Below are 23,164 nucleotides of genomic sequence, written 5' to 3'. Positions count from 1 at the left end.
CCTCTGAAGTCACCACAGGCACAAGCACTTCTGTTCCCACCACGGCCACCACCACCTCTGCAACCACTACAGCTACTACCACCTCTGCACACACTACAGACTCTGACACATCTGCTCCCACCATGGCCACCACCACCTCTGAACCCACCACCACAGCCTTGAGAACCTCTGAAGCCACCACAGCCACCGGCACCTCTGCACCCACTATGGCCACCACCTCCTCTGCTACCACCACAGCTACCAGCACATCTGCTCTTACCACAGCTACCACCACCTCTGCACCCACCACAGACACGGGCATCTCAGAAACCTCCCCAGACACCACAACATCTGCTCCTGCCATGGCCACCACCACCTCTGAACCCACCACCACAGCCTTGAGAACCTCTGAAGCCACCACGGCCACCAGCACAGCTGAAACCACCGTGGCCACCACCACCTCTACTCCCATTACAGACACTCTCACATCTGCATCCACCATGGCCACCTCTGAACCCACCACAGTCACCAGCACCCCTGCACCCACCACCACGGCCTTCAGCACTTCGGAACCCACCACATTTACCAGATCCTCTCAGCCCTCCACGGACAATGGCATATCTGAAACCACCACTGCCACCACCACCTCTGCACGTACCACGGTGGCCTACAGCACCTACGAACCCTCCACAGGCAACAGCATGTCTACTCCCATGACCACCACCACTGGCACCTCTGCAATCTCCACTGCCACCAGCCCCTTCGAACCCACCACGGGCACCACCACCTCTGCTCCCACTACAGCTACTACCACCTCGGCACACACTACAGACTCTGGCACATCTGCTCCCACCATGGCCACCACCACCTCTGCAACCACCACTACAGCCTTGAGAACCTCTGAAGCCACCACGGCCACCAGCACCTCTGCAACCACCACAGGCACCACCACATCTGCTCCCTCCACAGACACCGGCACCTCTACTCCCACCACCGCCATGGGCAACTCTGCACCCACCTCGGCAACCAGCACTACTGCTCCCACCACAGCTACCAGCACATCTGCTCCCACCACAGCTACCACCACCTCTGCACCCACCACCACAGCCTTGAGAACCTCTGAAGCCACCACAGCCACCAGCACAGATGAAACCACCATGGCCACCACCACCTCTGCTACCACCACAGGCACGGGCATCTCTCAACCCTCCACAGACACCAGCACCTCCGCTCCCAACACAGCTACCACCACTTCTACACCCACCACAGCTACCTCCACCTCTGCACCCACTGCACACACTGGCACATCCGCAGCCACAATGGCCACCACCACCTCTGCACACACCACAGGCACCGGCACCTCTGCTCCCACCACCACAGCCTTGAGCGCCTCTGAAGTCACCACAGGCACAAGCACTTCTGTTCCCACCACGGCCACCACCACCTCTGCAACCACTACAGCTACTACCACCTCTGCACACACTACAGACTCCGACACATCTGCTCCCACCATGGCCACCACCACCTCTGAAACCACAGTGGCCACCACCACCTCTGCTACCACCACAACGGCCTTGAGAACCTCTGAAGCCGCCACAGCCACCGGCACCTCTGCACCCACTATGGCCACCACCTCCTCTGCTACCACCACAGCTACCAGCACATCTGCTCTTACCACAGCTACCACCACCTCTGCACCCACCACAGACACGGGCATCTCAGAAACCTCCCCAGACACCACAACATCTGCTCCTGCCATGGCCACCACCACCTCTGAACCCACCACCACAGCCTTGAGAACCTCTGAAGCCACCACGGCCACCAGCACAGCTGAAACCACCGTGGCCACCACCACCTCTACTCCCATTACAGACACTCTCACATCTGCATCCACCATGGCCACCTCTGAACCCACCACAGTCACCAGCACCCCTGCACCCACCACCACGGCCTTCAGCACTTCGGAACCCACCACATTTACCAGATCCTCTCAGCCCTCCACGGACAATGGCATATCTGAAACCACCACTGCCACCACCACCTCTGCACGTACCACCGTGGCCTACAGCACCTACGAACCCTCCACAGGCAACAGCATGTCTACTCCCATGACCACCACCACTGGCACCTCTGCAATCTCCACTGCCACCAGCCCCTTCGAACCCACCACGGGCACCACCACCTCTGCTCCCACTACAGCTACTACCACCTCGGCACACACTACAGACTCTGGCACATCTGCTCCCACCATGGCCACCACCACCTCTGCGACCACCACCACAGCCTTGAGAACCTCTGAAGCCACCACGGCCACTGGTACCTCTGCACCCACTATGGACACCACCAACTCTGCTCCCACCACCACAGCCTTGAGAACCTCTGAAGCCACGACGGCCACTGGTACCTCTGCACCCACTATGGACACCACCAACTCTGCTACCACCACCACAGACTTGAGAAACTCTGAAGCCACGACGGCCACCAGCACAGCTGAAACCACCATGGCCACCACCACCTCTCCAACCAACACAGCTACCTCCACCTCTGCACCCACTGCACACACTGGCACATCTGCAGCCACAATGGCCACCACCACCTCTGTGCCCACCACCACAGCCTTGAGAACCTCTGAAGCCACCACGGCCACCGGCACCTCTGAAAGCACCACAGCTACCAGCACCTCTGCACCCACCACAGGCACCACCACATCTGCTCCCTCCACAGACACCGGCACCTCTACTCCCACCACCACCATGGGCACCTCTACACCCACCTCTGCAACCAGCACTACTGCTCCCACCACAGCTACCAGCACATCTGCTCTTACCACAGCTACCACCACCTCTGCACCCACCACCACAGCCTTGAGAACCTCTGAAGCCACCACAGCCACCAGCACAGCTGAAACCACCATGGCCACCACCACCTCTGCTACCACCACAGGCACGGGCATCTCTCAACCCTCCACAGACACCAGCACCTCCGCTCCCAACACAGCTACCACCACTTCTACACCCACCACAGCTACCTCCACCTCTGCACCCACTGCACACACTGGCACATCCGCAGCCACAATGGCCACCACCACCTCTGCACACACCACAGGCACCGGCACCTCTGCTCCCACCACTACAGCCTTGAGCGCCTCTGAAGTCACCACAGGCACAAGCACTTCTGTTCCCACCACGGCCACCACCACCTCTGCAACCACTACAGCTACTACCACCTCTGCACACACTACAGACTCCGACACATCTGCTCCCACCATGGCCACCACCACCTCTGAAACCACAGTGGCCACCACCACCTCTGCTACCACCACAACGGCCTTGAGAACCTCTGAAGCCACCACAGCCACCGGCACCTCTGCACCCACTATGGCCACCACCTCCTCTGCTACCACCACAGCTACCAGCACATCTGCTCTTACCACAGCTACCACCACCTCTGCACCCACCACAGACACGGGCATCTCAGAAACCTCCCCAGACACCACAACATCTGCTCCTGCCATGGCCACCACCACCTCTGAACCCACCACCACAGCCTTGAGAACCTCTGAAGCCACCACGGCCACCAGCACAGCTGAAACCACCGTGGCCACCACCACCTCTACTCCCATTACAGACACTCTCACATCTGCATCCACCATGGCCACCTCTGAACCCACCACAGTCACCAGCACCCCTGCACCCACCACCACGGCCTTCAGCACTTCGGAACCCACCACATTTACCAGATCCTCTCAGCCCTCCACGGACAATGGCATATCTGAAACCACCACTGCCACCACCACCTCTGCACGTACCACCGTGGCCTACAGCACCTACGAACCCTCCACAGGCAACAGCATGTCTACTCCCATGACCACCACCACTGGCACCTCTGCAATCTCCACTGCCACCAGCCCCTTCGAACCCACCACGGGCACCACCACCTCTGCTCCCACTACAGCTACTACCACCTCGGCACACACTACAGACTCTGGCACATCTGCTCCCACCATGGCCACCACCACCTCTGCAACCACCACTACAGCCTTGAGAACCTCTGAAGCCACCACGGCCACCAGCACCTCTGCAACCACCACAGGCACCACCACATCTGCTCCCTCCACAGACACCGGCACCTCTACTCCCACCACCGCCATGGGCAACTCTGCACCCACCTCGGCAACCAGCACTACTGCTCCCACCACAGCTACCAGCACATCTGCTCCCACCACAGCTACCACCACCTCTGCACCCACCACCACAGCCTTGAGAACCTCTGAAGCCACCACAGCCACCAGCACAGATGAAACCACCATGGCCACCACCACCTCTGCTACCACCACAGGCACGGGCATCTCTCAACCCTCCACAGACACCAGCACCTCCGCTCCCAACACAGCTACCACCACTTCTACACCCACCACAGCTACCTCCACCTCTGCACCCACTGCACACACTGGCACATCCGCAGCCACAATGGCCACCACCACCTCTGCACACACCACAGGCACCGGCACCTCTGCTCCCACCACCACAGCCTTGAGCGCCTCTGAAGTCACCACAGGCACAAGCACTTCTGTTCCCACCACGGCCACCACCACCTCTGCAACCACTACAGCTACTACCACCTCTGCACACACTACAGACTCTGACACATCTGCTCCCACCATGGCCACCACCACCTCTGAACCCACCACCACAGCCTTGAGAACCTCTGAAGCCACCACAGCCACCGGCACCTCTGCACCCACTATGGCCACCACCTCCTCTGCTACCACCACAGCTACCAGCACATCTGCTCTTACCACAGCTACCACCACCTCTGCACCCACCACAGACACGGGCATCTCAGAAACCTCCCCAGACACCACAACATCTGCTCCTGCCATGGCCACCACCACCTCTGAACCCACCACCACAGCCTTGAGAACCTCTGAAGCCACCACGGCCACCAGCACAGCTGAAACCACCGTGGCCACCACCACCTCTACTCCCATTACAGACACTCTCACATCTGCATCCACCATGGCCACCTCTGAACCCACCACAGTCACCAGCACCCCTGCACCCACCACCACGGCCTTCAGCACTTCGGAACCCACCACATTTACCAGATCCTCTCAGCCCTCCACGGACAATGGCATATCTGAAACCACCACTGCCACCACCACCTCTGCACGTACCACCGTGGCCTACAGCACCTACGAACCCTCCACAGGCAACAGCATGTCTACTCCCATGACCACCACCACTGGCACCTCTGCAATCTCCACTGCCACCAGCCCCTTCGAACCCACCACGGGCACCACCACCTCTGCTCCCACTACAGCTACTACCACCTCGGCACACACTACAGACTCTGGCACATCTGCTCCCACCATGGCCACCACCACCTCTGCGACCACCACTACAGCCTTGAGAACCTCTGAAGCCACCACGGCCACTGGTACCTCTGCACCCACTATGGACACCACCAACTCTGCTCCCACCACCACAGCCTTGAGAACCTCTGAAGCCACGACGGCCACTGGTACCTCTGCACCCACTATGGACACCACCAACTCTGCTACCACCACCACAGACTTGAGAACCTCTGAAGCCACGACGGCCACCAGCACAGCTGAAACCACCATGGCCACCACCACCTCTCCAACCAACACAGCTACCTCCACCTCTGCACCCACTGCACACACTGGCACATCTGCAGCCACAATGGCCACCACCACCTCTGTGCCCACCACCACAGCCTTGAGAACCTCTGAAGCCACCACGGCCACCGGCACCTCTGAAAGCACCACAGCTACCAGCACCTCTGCACCCACCACAGGCACCACCACATCTGCTCCCTCCACAGACACCGGCACCTCTATTCCCACCACCGCCATGGGCAACTCTGCACCCACCTCGGCAACCAGCACTACTGCTCCCACCACAGCTACCAGCACATCTGCTCCCACCACAGCTACCACCACCTCTGCACCCACCACCACAGCCTTGAGAACCTCTGAAGCCACCACAGCCACCAGCACAGCTGAAACCACCATGGCCACCACCACCTCTGCTACCACCACAGGCACGGGCATCTCTCAACCCTCCACAGACACCAGCACCTCCGCTCCCAACACAGCTACCACCACTTCTACACCCACCACAGCTACCTCCACCTCTGCACCCACTGCACACACTGGCACATCCGCAGCCACAATGGCCACCACCACCTCTGCACACACCACAGGCACCGGCACCTCTGCTCCCACCACCACAGCCTTGAGCGCCTCTGAAGTCACCACAGGCACAAGCACTTCTGTTCCCACCACGGCCACCACCACCTCTGCAACCACTACAGCTACTACCACCTCTGCACACACTACAGACTCCGACACATCTGCTCCCACCATGGCCACCACCACCTCTGAAACCACAGTGGCCACCACCACCTCTGCTACCACCACAACGGCCTTGAGAACCTCTGAAGCCACCACAGCCACCGGCACCTCTGCACCCACTATGGCCACCACCTCCTCTGCTACCACCACAGCTACCAGCACATCTGCTCTTACCACAGCTACCACCACCTCTGCACCCACCACAGACACGGGCATCTCAGAAACCTCCCCAGACACCACAACATCTGCTCCTGCCATGGCCACCACCACCTCTGAACCCACCACCACAGCCTTGAGAACCTCTGAAGCCACCACGGCCACCAGCACAGCTGAAACCACCGTGGCCACCACCACCTCTACTCCCATTACAGACACTCTCACATCTGCATCCACCATGGCCACCTCTGAACCCACCACAGTCACCAGCACCCCTGCACCCACCACCACGGCCTTCAGCACTTCGGAACCCACCACATTTACCAGATCCTCTCAGCCCTCCACGGACAATGGCATATCTGAAACCACCACTGCCACCACCACCTCTGCACGTACCACCGTGGCCTACAGCACCTACGAACCCTCCACAGGCAACAGCATGTCTACTCCCATGACCACCACCACTGGCACCTCTGCAATCTCCACTGCCACCAGCCCCTTCGAACCCACCACGGGCCCCACCACCTCTGCTCCCACTACAGCTACTACCACCTCGGCACACACTACAGACTCTGGCACATCTGCTCCCACCATGGCCACCACCACCTCTGCGACCACCACTACAGCCTTGAGAACCTCTGAAGCCACCACGGCCACTGGTACCTCTGCACCCACTATGGACACCACCACCTCTGCTCCCACCACCACAGCCTTGAGAACCTCTGAAGCCACGACGGCCACCAGCACAGCTGAAACCACCATGGCCTCCACCACCTCTGCAACCAACACAGCTACCTCCACCTCTGCACCCACTGCACACACTGGCACATCTGCAGCCACAATGGCCACCACCACCTCTGTGCCCACCACCACAGCCTTGAGAACCTCTGAAGCCACCACGGCCACCGGCACCTCTGAAAGCACCACAGCTACCAGCACCTCTGCACCCACCACAGGCACCACCACATCTGCTCCCTCCACAGACACCGGCACCTCTACTCCCACCACCACCATGGGCACCTCTACACCCACCTCTGCAACCAGCACTACTGCTCCCACCACAGCTACCAGCACATCTGCTCTTACCACAGCTACCACCACCTCTGCACCCACCACCACAGCCTTGAGAACCTCTGAAGCCACCACAGCCACCAGCACAGCTGAAACCACCATGGCCACCACCACCTCTGCTACCACCACAGGCACGGGCATCTCTCAACCCTCCACAGACACCAGCACCTCCGCTCCCAACACAGCTACCACCACTTCTACACCCACCACAGCTACCTCCACCTCTGCACCCACTGCACACACTGGCACATCCGCAGCCACAATGGCCACCACCACCTCTGCACACACCACAGGCACCGGCACCTCTGCTCCCACCACTACAGCCTTGAGCGCCTCTGAAGTCACCACAGGCACAAGCACTTCTGTTCCCACCACGGCCACCACCACCTCTGCAACCACTACAGCTGCTACCACCTCTGCACACACTACAGACTCTGACACATCTGCTCCCACCATGGCCACCACCACCTCTGAACCCACCACCACAGCCTTGAGAACCTCTGAAGCCACCACAGCCACCGGCACCTCTGCACCCACTATGGCCACCACCTCCTCTGCTACCACCACAGCTACCAGCACATCTGCTCTTACCACAGCTACCACCACCTCTGCACCCACCACAGACACGGGCATCTCAGAAACCTCCCCAGACACCACAACATCTGCTCCTGCCATGGCCACCACCACCTCTGAACCCACCACCACAGCCTTGAGAACCTCTGAAGCCACCACGGCCACCAGCACAGCTGAAACCACCGTGGCCACCACCACCTCTACTCCCATTACAGACACTCTCACATCTGCATCCACCATGGCCACCTCTGAACCCACCACAGTCACCAGCACCCCTGCACCCACCACCACGGCCTTCAGCACTTCGGAACCCACCACATTTACCAGATCCTCTCAGCCCTCCACGGACAATGGCATATCTGAAACCACCACTGCCACCACCACCTCTGCACGTACCACCGTGGCCTACAGCACCTACGAACCCTCCACAGGCAACAGCATGTCTACTCCCATGACCACCACCACTGGCACCTCTGCAATCTCCACTGCCACCAGCCCCTTCGAACCCACCACGGGCACCACCACCTCTGCTCCCACTACAGCTACTACCACCTCGGCACACACTACAGACTCTGGCACATCTGCTCCCACCATGGCCACCACCACCTCTGCGACCACCACTACAGCCTTGAGAACCTCTGAAGCCACCACGGCCACCAGCACCTCTGCAACCACTATGGACACCACCAACTCTGCTCCCACCACCACAGCCTTGAGAACCTCTGAAGCCACCACAGCCACCAGCACAGCTGAAACCACCATGGCCACCACCACCTCTGCTACCACCACAGGCACGGGCATCTCTCAACCCTCCACAGACACCAGCACCTCCGCTCCCAACACAGCTACCACCACTTCTACACCCACCACAGCTACCTCCACCTCTGCACCCACTGCACACACTGGCACATCCGCAGCCACAATGGCCACCACCACCTCTGCACACACCACAGGCACCGGCACCTCTGCTCCCACCACTACAGCCTTGAGCGCCTCTGAAGTCACCACAGGCACAAGCACTTCTGTTCCCACCACGGCCACCACCACCTCTGCAACCACTACAGCTGCTACCACCTCTGCACACACTACAGATTCCGACACATCTGCTCCCACCATGGCCACCACCACCTCTGAAACCACAGTGGCCACCACCACCTCTGCTACCACCACAACGGCCTTGAGAACCTCTGAAGCCACCACAGCCACCGGCACCTCTGCACCCACTATGGCCACCACCTCCTCTGCTACCACCACAGCTACCAGCACATCTGCTCTTACCACAGCTACCACCACCTCTGCACCCACCACAGACACGGGCATCTCAGATACCTCCCCAGACACCACAACATCTGCTCCTGCCATGGCCACCACCACCTCTGAACCCACCACCACAGCCTTGAGAACCTCTGAAGCCACCACGGCCACCAGCACAGCTGAAACCACCGTGGCCACCACCACCTCTGCTACCACCACCACAGCCTTGAGAACCTCTGAAGCCACCACGGCCACTGGTACCTCTGCACCCACTATGGACACCACCAACTCTCCAACCACCACCACAGCCTTGAGAACCTCTGAAGCCACCACGGCCACCAGCACAGCTGAAACCACCATGGCCACCACCACCTCTCCAACCAACACAGCTACCTCCACCTCTGCACCCACCACAGGCACTGGCACATCTGTTCCCTCCACAGACACCGGCTCCTCTACTCCCACCACCACCACGGGCACCTCTGCAACCACCACGGCAACCAGCACTACTGCTCCCACCACAGCTACCAGCACATCTGCTCTTACCACAACTACCACCACCTCTGCAACCACCACAGACATGGGCATCTCCCAACCCTCCACAGACACCACAACATCTGCTCCCAACACGGCCACCACCACTTCTACACCCACTACAGCTACCTCCACCTCTGCACCCACCACAGACACGGGCATCTCAGAAACCTCCCCAAACATCACAACATCTGCTCCCACCATGGCCACCACCACCTCTGAACCCACCACGACAGCCTTGAGCGCCTCTGAAGTCACCACAGGCACAAGCACTTCTGTTCCCACCATGGCCACCACCACCTCTGCAACCACTACAGCTACTACCACCTCTGCACACACTACAGACTCTGACACATCTGCTCCCACCATGGCCACCACCACCTCTGAACCCACCACCACAGCCTTGAGAACCTCTGAAGCCACCACAGCCACCGGCACCTCTGCACCCACTATGGCCACCACCTCCTCTGCTACCACCACAGCTACCAGCACATCTGCTCTTACCACAGCTACCACCACCTCTGCACCCACCACAGACACGGGCATCTCAGAAACCTCCCCAGACACCACAACATCTGCTCCTGCCATGGCCACCACCACCTCTGAACCCACCACCACAGCCTTGAGAACCTCTGAAGCCACCACGGCCACCAGCACAGCTGAAACCACCGTGGCCACCACCACCTCTACTCCCATTACAGACACTCTCACATCTGCATCCACCATGGCCACCTCTGAACCCACCACAGTCACCAGCACCCCTGCACCCACCACCACGGCCTTCAGCACTTCGGAACCCACCACATTTACCAGATCCTCTCAGCCCTCCACGGACAATGGCATATCTGAAACCACCACTGCCACCACCACCTCTGCACGTACCACGGTGGCCTACAGCACCTACGAACCCTCCACAGGCAACAGCATGTCTACTCCCATGACCACCACCACTGGCACCTCTGCAATCTCCACTGCCACCAGCCCCTTCGAACCCACCACGGGCACCACCACCTCTGCTCCCACTACAGCTACTACCACCTCGGCACACACTACAGACTCTGGCACATCTGCTCCCACCATGGCCACCACCACCTCTGCGACCACCACCACAGCCTTGAGAACCTCTGAAGCCACCACGGCCACCAGCACAGCTGAAACCACCGTGGCCACCACCACCTCTGCTACCACCACCACAGCCTTGAGAACCTCTGAAGCCACGACGGCCACCAGCACAGCTGAAACCACCGTGGCCACCACCACCTCTCCAACCAACACAGCTACCTCCACCTCTGCACCCACTGCACACACTGGCACATCTGCAGCCACAATGGCCACGACCATCTCTGTGCCCACCACCACAGCCTTGAGAACCTCTGAAGCCACCACGGCCACCAGCACCTCTGCAACCACCACAGGCACCGGCACATCTGCTCCCTCCACAGACACCGGCACCTCTACTCCCACCACCGCCATGGGCAACTCTGCACCCAGCTCTGCAACCAGCACTACTGCTCCCACCACAGCCACCAGCACATCTGCTCCCACCACAGCTACCAGCACATCTGCTCTTACCACAGCTACCACCACCTCTGCAACCACCACCACAGCCTTGAGAACCTCTGAAGCCACCACAGCCACCAGCACAGCTGAAACCACCGTGGCCACCACCACCTCTACTCCCATTACAGACACTCTCACATCTGCATCCACCATGGCCACCTCTGAACCCACCACAGTCACCAGCACCCCTGCACCCACCACCACGGCCTTCAGCACTTCGGAACCCACCACATTTACCAGATCCTCTCAGCCCTCCACGGACAATGGCATATCTGAAACCACCACTGCCACCACCACCTCTGCACGTACCACGGTGGCCTACAGCACCTACGAACCCTCCACAGGCAACAGCATGTCTACTCCCATGACCACCACCACTGGCACCTCTGCAATCTCCACTGCCACCAGCCCCTTCGAACCCACCACGGGCACCACCACCTCTGCTCCCACTACAGCTACTACCACCTCGGCACACACTACAGACTCTGGCACATCTGCTCCCACCATGGCCACCACCACCTCTGCGACCACCACTACAGCCTTGAGAACCTCTGAAGCCACCACGGCCACTGGTACCTCTGCACCCACTATGGACACCACCAACTCTGCTACCACCACCACAGCCTTGAGAACCTCTGAAGCCACCACGGCCACTGGTACCTCTGCACCCACTATGGACACCACCAACTCTGCTACCACCACCACAGACTTGAGAACCTCTGAAGCCACCACGGCCACCGGCACCTCTGAAAGCACCACAGCTACCAGCACCTCTGCACCCACCACAGGCACCACCACATCTGCTCCCTCCACAGACACCGGCACCTCTACTCCCACCACCACCATGGGCACCTCTACACCCACCTCTGCAACCAGCACTACTGCTCCCACCACAGCTACCAGCACATCTGCTCTTACCACAGCTACCACCACCTCTGCTCCCACCACCACAGCCTTGAGAACCTCTGAAGCCACCACAGCTGAAACCACCATGGCCACCAGCACCTCTGCAACCACCACAGGCACCACCACATCTGCTCCCTCCACAGACACCGGCACCTCTACTCCCACCACCGCCATGGGCAACTCTGCACCCACCTCGGCAACCAGCACTACTGCTCCCACCACAGCTACCAGCACATCTGCTCCCACCACAGCTACCACCACCTCTGCACCCACCACCACAGCCTTGAGAACCTCTGAAGCCACCACAGCCACCAGCACAGCTGAAACCACCATGGCCACCACCACCTCTGCTACCACCACAGGCACGGGCATCTCTCAACCCTCCACAGACACCAGCACCTCCGCTCCCAACACAGCTACCACCACTTCTACACCCACCACAGCTACCTCCACCTCTGCACCCACTGCACACACTGGCACATCCGCAGCCACAATGGCCACCACCACCTCTGCACACACCACAGGCACCGGCACCTCTGCTCCCACCACTACAGCCTTGAGCGCCTCTGAAGTCACCACAGGCACAAGCACTTCTGTTCCCACCACGGCCACCACCACCTCTGCAACCACTACAGCTGCTACCACCTCTGCACACACTACAGACTCTGACACATCTGCTCCCACCATGGCCACCACCACCTCTGAACCCACCACCACAGCCTTGAGAACCTCTGAAGCCACCACAGCCACCGGCACCTCTGCACCCACTATGGCCACCACCTCCTCTGCTACCACCACAGCTACCAGCACATCTGCTCTTACCACAGCTACCACCACCTCTGCACCCACCACAGACACGGGCATCTCAGAAACCTCCCCAGACACCACAACATCTGCTCCTGCCATGGCCACCACCACCTCTGAACCCACCACCACAGCCTTGAGAACCTCTGAAGCCACCACGGCCACCAGCACAGCTGAAACCACCGTGGCCACCACCACCTCTACTCCCATTACAGACACTCTCACATCTGCATCCACCATGGCCACCTCTGAACCCACCACAGTCACCAGCACCCCTGCACCCACCACCACGGCCTTCAGCACTTCGGAACCCACCACATTTACCAGATCCTCTCAGCCCTCCACGGACAATGGCATATCTGAAACCACCACTGCCACCACCACCTCTGCACGTACCACCGTGGCCTACAGCACCTACGAACCCTCCACAGGCAACAGCATGTCTACTCCCATGACCACCACCACTGGCACCTCTGCAATCTCCACTGCCACCAGCCCCTTCGAACCCACCACGGGCACCACCACCTCTGCAACCACTACAGCTACTACCACCTCGGCACACACTACAGACTCCGACACATCTGCTCCCACCATGGCCACCACCACCTCTGAAACCACAGTGGCCACCACCACCTCTGCTACCACCACAACGGCCTTGAGAACCTCTGAAGCCACCACAGCCACCGGCACCTCTGCACCCACTATGGCCACCACCTCCTCTGCTACCACCACAGCTACCAGCACATCTGCTCTTACCACAGCTACCACCACCTCTGCACCCACCACAGACACGGGCATCTCAGATACCTCCCCAGACACCACAACATCTGCTCCTGCCATGGCCACCACCACCTCTGAACCCACCACCACAGCCTTGAGAACCTCTGAAGCCACCACGGCCACCAGCACAGCTGAAACCACCGTGGCCACCACCACCTCTACTCCCATTACAGACACTCTCACATCTGCATCCACCATGGCCACCTCTGAACCCACCACAGTCACCAGCACCCCTGCACCCACCACCACGGCCTTCAGCACTTCGGAACCCACCACATTTACCAGATCCTCTCAGCCCTCCACGGACAATGGCATATCTGAAACCACCACTGCCACCACCACCTCTGCACGTACCACCGTGGCCTACAGCACCTACGAACCCTCCACAGGCAACAGCATGTCTACTCCCATGACCACCACCACTGGCACCTCTGCAATCTCCACTGCCACCAGCCCCTTCGAACCCACCACGGGCACCACCACCTCTGCTCCCACTACAGCTACTACCACCTCGGCACACACTACAGACTCTGGCACATCTGCTCCCACCATGGCCACCACCACCTCTGCGACCACCACTACAGCCTTGAGAACCTCTGAAGCCACCACGGCCACTGGTACCTCTGCACCCACTATGGACACCACCAACTCTGTTACCACCACCACAGCCTTGAGAACCTCTGAAGCCACCACGGCCACTGGTACCTCTGCACCCACTATGGACACCACCAACTCTGCTACCACCACCACAGCCTTGAGAACCTCTGAAGCCACGACGGCCACCAGCACAGCTGAAACCACCATGGCCACCACCACCTCTCCAACCAACACAGCTACCTCCACCTCTGCACCCACTGCACACACTGGCACATCTGCAGCCACAATGGCCACGACCACCTCTGTGCCCACCACCACAGCCTTGAGAACCTCTGAAGCCACCACGGCCACCGGCACCTCTGAAAGCACCACAGCTACCAGCACCTCTGCACCCACCACAGGCACCACCACATCTGCTCCCTCCACAGACACCGGCACCTCTACTCCCACCACCACCATGGGCACCTCTACACCCACCTCTGCAACCAGCACTACTGCTCCCACCACAGCTACCAGCACATCTGCTCTTACCACAGCTACCACCACCTCTGCACCCACCACCACAGCCTTGAGAACCTCTGAAGCCACCACAGCCACCAGCACAGCTGAAACCACCATGGCCACCACCACCTCTGCTACCACCACAGGCACGGGCATCTCTCAACCCTCCACAGACACCAGCACCTCCGCTCCCAACACAGCTACCACCACTTCTACACCCACCACAGCTACCTCCACCTCTGCACCCACTGCACACACTGGCACATCCGCAGCCACAATGGCCACCACCACCTCTGCACACACCACAGGCACCGGCACCTCTGCTCCCACCACTACAGCCTTGAGCGCCTCTGAAGTCACCACAGGCACAAGCACTTCTGTTCCCACCACGGCCACCACCACCTCTGCAACCACTACAGCTGCTACCACCTCTGCACACACTACAGACTCTGACACATCTGCTCCCACCATGGCCACCACCACCTCTGAACCCACCACCACAGCCTTGAGAACCTCTGAAGCCACCACAGCCACCGGCACCTCTGCACCCACTATGGCCACCACCTCCTCTGCTACCACCACAGCTACCAGCACATCTGCTCTTACCACAGCTACCACCACCTCTGCACCCACCACAGACACGGGCATCTCAGAAACCTCCCCAGACACCACAACATCTGCTCCTGCCATGGCCACCACCACCTCTGAACCCACCACCACAGCCTTGAGAACCTCTGAAGCCACCACGGCCACCAGCACAGCTGAAACCACCGTGGCCACCACCACCTCTACTCCCATTACAGACACTCTCACATCTGCATCCACCATGGCCACCTCTGAACCCACCACAGTCACCAGCACCCCTGCACCCACCACCACGGCCTTCAGCACTTCGGAACCCACCACATTTACCAGATCCTCTCAGCCCTCCACGGACAATGGCATATCTGAAACCACCACTGCCACCACCACCTCTGCACGTACCACCGTGGCCTACAGCACCTACGAACCCTCCACAGGCAACAGCATGTCTACTCCCATGACCACCACCACTGGCACCTCTGCAATCTCCACTGCCACCAGCCCCTTCGAACCCACCACGGGCACCACCACCTCTGCTCCCACTACAGCTACTACCACCTCGGCACACACTACAGACTCTGGCACATCTGCTCCCACCATGGCCACCACCACCTCTGCTCCCACCACCACAGCCTTGAGAACCTCTGAAGCCACCACGGCCACTGGTACCTCTGCACCCACTATGGACACCACCAACTCTGCTACCACCACCACAGCCTTGAGAACCTCTGAAGCCACCACGGCCACCAGCACAGCTGAAACCACCATGGCCACCACCACCTCTCCAACCAACACAGCTACCTCCACCTCTGCACCCACTGCACACACTGGCACATCTGCAGCCACAATGGCCACGACCATCTCTGTGCCCACCACCACAGCCTTGAGAACCTCTGAAGCCACCACGGCCACCAGCACAGCTGAAACCACCGTGGCCACCACCACCTCTACTCCCATTACAGACACTCTCACATCTGCATCCACCATGGCCACCTCTGAACCCACCACAGTCACCAGCACCCCTGCACCCACCACCACGGCCTTCAGCACTTCGGAACCCACCACATTTACCAGATCCTCTCAGCCCTCCACGGACAATGGCATATCTGAAACCACCACTGCCACCACCACCTCTGCACGTACCACCGTGGCCTACAGCACCTACGAACCCTCCACAGGCAACAGCATGTCTACTCCCATGACCACCACCACTGGCACCTCTGCAATCTCCACTGCCACCAGCCCCTTTGAACCCACCACGGGCACCACCACCTCTGCTCCCACTACAGCTACTACCACCTCGGCACACACTACAGACTCTGGCACATCTGCTCCCACCATGGCCACCACCACCTCTGCGACCACCACTACAGCCTTGAGAACCTCTGAAGCCACCACGGCCACTGGTACCTCTGCACCCACTATGGACACCACCAACTCTGCTACCACCACCACAGCCTTGAGAACCTCTGAAGCCACCACGGCCACTGGTACCTCTGCACCCACTATGGACACCACCACCTCTGCTACCACCACCACAGCCTTGAGAACCTCTGAAGCCACCACGGCCACCAGCACAGCTGAAACCACCATGGCCACCACCACCTCTCCAACCAACACAGCTACCTCCACCTCTGCACCCACTGCACACACTGGCACATCTGCAGCCACAATGGCCACGACCACCTCTGTGCCCACCACCACAGCCTTGAGAACCTCTGAAGCCACCACGGCCACCGGCACCTCTGAAAGCACCACAGCTACCAGCACCTCTGCACCCACCACAGGCACCACCACATCTGCTCCCTCCACAGACACCGGCACCTCTACTCCCACCACCACCATGGGCACCTCTACACCCACCTCTGCAACCAGCACTACTGCTCCCACCACAGCTACCAGCACATCTGCTCTTACCACAGCTACCACCACCTCTGCACCCACCACAGACACGGGCATCTCAGAAACCTCCCCAGACACCACAACATCTGCTCCTGCCATGGCCACCACCACCTCTGAACGCACCACCACAGCCTTGAGAACCTCTGAAGCCACCACGGCCACCAGCACAGCTGAAACCACCATGGCCACCACCACCTCTGCTACCACCACAGGCATGGGCATCTCTCAACCCTCCACAGACACCAGCACCTCTGCTCCCAACACAGCTACCACCACTTCTACACCCACCACAGCTACCTCCACCTCTGCACCCACTGCACACACTGGCACATCCGCAGCCACAATGGCCACCACCACCTCTGCACACACCACAGGCACCGGCACCTCTGCTCCCACCACTACAGCCTTGAGCGCCTCTGAAGTCACCACAGGCACAAGCACTTCTGTTCCCACCACGGCCACCACCACCTCTGCAACCACTACAGCTGCTACCACCTCTGCACACACTACAGATTCCGACACATCTGCTCCCACCATGGCCACCACCACCTCTGAAACCACAGTGGCCACCACCACCTCTGCTACCACCACAACGGCCTTGAGAACCTCTGAAGCCACCACAGCCACCGGCACCTCTGCACCCACTATGGCCACCACCTCCTCTGCTACCACCACAGCTACCAGCACATCTGCTCTTACCACAGCTACCACCACCTCTGCACCCACCACAGACACGGGCATCTCAGAAACCTCCCCAGACACCACAACATCTGCTCCTGCCATGGCCACCACCACCTCTGAACCCACCACCACAGCCTTGAGAACCTCTGAAGCCACCACGGCCACCAGCACAGCTGAAACCACCGTGGCCACCACCACCTCTGCTACCACCACCACAGCCTTGAGAACCTCTGAAGCCACCACGGCCACTGGTACCTCTGCACCCACTATGGACACCACCAACTCTCCAACCACCACCACAGCCTTGAGAACCTCTGAAGCCACCACGGCCACCAGCACAGCTGAAACCACCATGGCCACCACCACCTCTCCAACCAACACAGCTACCTCCACCTCTGCACCCACCACAGGCACTGGCACATCTGTTCCCTCCACAGACACCGGCTCCTCTACTCCCACCACCACCACGGGCACCTCTGCAACCACCACGGCAACCAGCACTACTGCTCCCACCACAGCTACCAGCACATCTGCTCTTACCACAACTACCACCACCTCTGCAACCACCACAGACATGGGCATCTCCCAACCCTCCACAGACACCACAACATCTGCTCCCAACACGGCCACCACCACTTCTACACCCACTACAGCTACCTCCACCTCTGCACCCACCACAGACACGGGCATCTCAGAAACCTCCCCAAACATCACAACATCTGCTCCCACCATGGCCACCACCACCTCTGAACCCACCACGACAGCCTTGAGAACCTCTGAAGCCACCACGGCCACCAGCACTTCTGTTCCCACTATGGCCACCACCACCTCTGCAACCACTACAGCTACTACCACCTCGGCACACACTACAGACTCCGGCACCTCTGCACCCACCACAACTGCCTCCAGCACCTCTTTGCCCACCTCTTCTCTTAACACTACCGACACCAGCACCCCTGCACCCTCCACAGCCACCAGCCCCCCTGCAGCCCCCACAGCCAGCATCACCTCTGCATCAACCACAGACGCCATTAGCTCTGTACCTGGTGTTGTTACCAGCACCTCTGCACCCATCATGACACATCCCAACAACGTGACTTCGCCTCCCAACATGACCAGTTCTACTGTCAGCAACTCTTCATCCCCCAAGCCTACCACCACGAGTTCATCTCCCACCACCACCACTACTCTCCGTCCCACCACCACTCCAGGTACATGCCAGCCCACCGTTTGCTCCAGGCAGGATGGCCACATTCCTTCCCTTTCATTCGGTATCACTCCCTTGGCTTGTTTTTTTTCCAGTGTTCTGCCATAATGGAGGTACTTGGGTGGACGGCCACTGCAAGTGCCCCATCGGTTTCACGGGTGACACGTGCATGGACATCAGTAACACCATCGAAACAAACGCTGGTAGGAAATCCGTCTTGTTGAGGTTCATCCAGTGCAGGACAAAATCCACTGGGGAAGGAGCAACAGTGAGGGGGTTCTCCACGGGGGGAAGGATGAACCAAGAGTGACCATAGCACAAGCAACGTTCTCCCTAACCAAGGCACAGTCCCACAGCACCCAAAAACGTGGGCAGAGCGTGTACTGAGCACCCTGGGTGAGGCAGGGCCAAGATCTGCACGGGGTGGGGGGAATCAGAGAGGAAGAGCAGGGGATGGAGCAACAACACAGGTCCAAGATAAAGCCAGGAGCTGGGATTAGGGATGGATCCAGAGGTTGATCACCCTCAACAGAGCTCAACCACCCTCAACAGAGCTCAGACAAGCTCTTAGTGTGCTGGGCTGAGCTTAAATGGTCCAATGAGCAGAGGGTGGAGGACTCAGGTGAGGCTGGTCAGGGCACTTAAGGCTCTTCAGTGCCCTAAGGAGCTCACGTGTGTGAAGCCCAGCAGTAACGTTGAGGAGTTAGTGGTGGGGTCAATGCCTGCATCCAGAGGAGTAGATGGGCTGCTGACGTCTAGATAAGCTCCCGGCTGCTTGCAACGGCTGGAGGAAGTTTCTCTTGGCTCCTTTGCAACAAACCCTAAAGCCATGGGTGTTAAATGGAGATATTTGGGGCTCCTCCTGTCTTCTTCATGCCCTGGTCTTGACTTGCATCCCCCACCTCTTCCCCAAAAGAGACAAACGGGACAGTGCAGGTGAAGCTGCGGGTCACCAACCGGGAGTTCACCGATGACCTCCGAAACACCAGCTCTCCCGCCTACTTGGAGTTTGTCGAGGACTTCACGAAGCAGGTAAAGAGATGTGGGGAAGGGGCTGACCCTACCTGGGGTCGTGATGCGCCTGGTTATGCATCCAAATGCATCCCATGGGTGCTGCAAGTGCCGGGGGGTTCTCTGCGTGATCTTTTCTGGGTACGCTGGGACATATTTTGGGGGGACACCCAAGATGAGGGAGATCCAGGAGGAGGGGAAGGGAATAGGGCCCCAACATCCCCACTGGAGACCTCTTCTCTTTCAGATGAATGCGGTCTACAGCAACGTTGAGGGCTACAAGGGCATCCAGATCCTGAATCTAACGTGAGTGCTGGGCTGCTGGTCAATGGGAAGAGGGTGTTGGGGTGCGCTAACCGGCCCCACTCCCCAGGAGCTGCGGTAATCCCTTGGGAAAAGGGCATTTGCAACAGGACGGTAGCTTTTCTCACCAGGTCCGGCAGCGTGGTGGTGGACCACATCGTCATCATCTCCTTGCTGGTGACCACCCAAACCCAGGAGAAGCTCCACAACATCACGGTGGACCTGCAGGAAGAAATTCACGCTGCAGTGGAGCAGCAGAACTGCACAAATGGTACCTGTGAGCTTCCTGGCAAGGGGACGGGGAGGAGTCGGGCAACCCATGGGGCGGGGGACAGCTTCCCACCCACCTGAAACCTCACGGCCACCCCTGGGAGTGGGCTGTGCGGCATCCCTCCCATGTTACCTCTTTTGTAGACATGCTGTGCTTCAACTCCTCCGACGTGGTGATCAGCAACAGCTCGCTCAACTTCGACGAAGAGGGTGAGCGGTTGGGGCTGCCCCACTGGGGGGGATGCAGCCAGGTTTGGGGTGGCTGACATCCCCCCAACCAACGTATCTTCCCTCTCCAGCCTACTGCCGTCAGGCAATTTCTGCCGACTACCAGGACTATTACTTTCCCAACCTGACGAGCTCCGGTTTCTACTGCATATCCAACTGTACTCCGGGCACCTCCGGCACCATCAACTGCAACAAGGGGCAGTGCCAGCTCACCCGGAGCGGTCCACAGTGCTTGTAAGGGCTGTGGTAAAACCATCACCCACCTCCAAAACCATCCCACTTCCATCCAACCCTTCTGGTGAACCTCCATGCCCATCCCCAAGCTCCTCTCTGCGTGGAAATGGGCTAAAAACCCCGGCTTGGAGGAGGGTCTTGTTCCAAGCAGGGCTTGAGTTTGCACAAATGGGTTGGGGGGGGTTGCTTCTGGGGGTCCCAGCTTTGCGTTCACCCCTCTATCCCCTCCCCACAGCTGCTACGAGACCGATATCTACTGGTACCAAGGCGATCGCTGCAAGACCCGGGTCAGCAAGCTGGCGGTGGGGTTGGGCTTGGCCGTGGCAGTTCTGGCCACGACGGTCGCCGTCCTCGCCGTCTTCTTATTCCGAGCTCAGAGGACCAGATCGTTTTACAGGTGATGGGGGAGAGGTGGTGGTGGGGGTTTGGGGAGTCTGGCTCCATCGTCCTCCCGGGGGTGGGAGATCTCGTTGAGCCATTGATTTATTTATTTCTTTTTTTTTAAACGTCTGATGCAATATGTTCCTCATCCTGAACAAAGCCCAGTAGGGCGGTGGGAGTCCTGGGGAGCCGGGGTGGGGGGCTTGGCCCTTTGCAGGGGGGAGGTGGGTCCAGGCAAGGGATGGACCCGCTGGTGGTGACCCCACATGCATCCCCCACCCGCTGTCTCCAGCACCCAGAAGGCGATGAAGCAGAGGTGGTACGAGGACAACGCGGTTGACGTGTGGAGCCTCCCGGGAAGCTTCACCTTCCAGAACCAAGGTGGGTGTGGGGTGGGAGGGTCCCTGGTGATGCCATAGGGTTGGGGGTGCTGGCTCATGCCCCCCTCCATCCCTACCCCGAGCATCCCTGCTGAGGCCCCTCGTCCCACAGGCGCCCAGCTCGAGGACAACTTTCAGGTCAACCTTGACTCTGTGGACACCTCAGCACCGGTGAGTTCCCGCCCACCCTGGTGGGACACGGGCAGTGGAGTCACCCCAATTCCTGCTGACGCCCTCTCTGTTTCCCCCCCTGCCCCCCAACCCCGGCAGGTCCAGGTCCCGAGGCCGGAGAAGGTCTTCACACAGCTCTGATCCATGGCAGGGTGGGGGGCACCAGGATGCTGATTCCCACCACCACCATCACCCCACACAGGCGTCACTGGCGGTACGGGGTCTGCCCCAGCACTGTGGGAGAGCCTGGACCCTCTTCAGGGCGGGCTTTGACCCCATGCCAGGAGTCCTTGTCCTCTTCTTGTGAGCACTTTTAGGGTTGTGACCCTGCTTCCAGGTCATGACCCCACTTTTAGGGTGGTGACCTCACTAATTGTCATCACTGGACAGGTCACAACCTCACACCCATTGGCACTTTCGGGCCATGACCCCACCTCCAGGGTCGTGTCCCCACTCCCTTCCCTCTCCAAACTCACTTTAAGGGTGAGGATCCCCCCCACTAAAACTGGGGCTGGACCCCCTCTTTCTTCCCAATAAAGACACTAGAATGGCTCTGGTGATACTGGTTTGTACTGGGACAGCCCCAATGTAGACTCGGGGAGGGGGCAAGAGGCCATTACCGCCCCTTTTGCAGCCCTTCTTTGGGGTGACACCCCCCCATGCCACCCCACCCACCCTGCTTCTCCCCATGGGACCCTGCTGCTCCCCACGGGGGACCCT

General features: G+C 59.6%; 1 protein-coding gene across 1 annotated transcript; it reads left to right on the top strand.

Annotated features, from left to right (window-relative positions):
• The first annotated feature begins 206 nt into the window (after window positions 1–206).
• LOC132321608 (mucin-2-like) lies at window positions 207–22,585 on the top strand. The gene is made up of 24 exons (XM_059835081.1): window positions 207–410; window positions 579–981; window positions 1,294–2,211; window positions 3,607–4,151; window positions 4,935–5,502; window positions 9,112–9,332; window positions 10,770–11,007; window positions 11,635–12,294; window positions 13,432–13,868; window positions 14,292–14,697; window positions 15,403–15,527; window positions 17,193–17,261; window positions 17,429–17,612; window positions 18,697–19,470; window positions 19,562–19,669; window positions 20,383–20,498; window positions 20,725–20,783; window positions 20,912–21,057; window positions 21,195–21,260; window positions 21,350–21,512; window positions 21,748–21,909; window positions 22,186–22,274; window positions 22,386–22,444; window positions 22,544–22,585. Exons 1-24 carry the CDS (start codon window positions 207–209, stop codon window positions 22,583–22,585), a joined length of 6,762 nt encoding a protein of 2,253 aa, XP_059691064.1.
• Window positions 22,586–23,164: the final 579 nt, after the last annotated feature.

This window comes from Gavia stellata, unplaced genomic scaffold, assembly GCF_030936135.1.
Source record: "Gavia stellata isolate bGavSte3 unplaced genomic scaffold, bGavSte3.hap2 HAP2_SCAFFOLD_279, whole genome shotgun sequence".
NCBI classification, from domain to species: Eukaryota; Metazoa; Chordata; class Aves; order Gaviiformes; family Gaviidae; genus Gavia; species Gavia stellata.
This window is presented reverse-complemented; position numbering and strand designations above follow the sequence as displayed.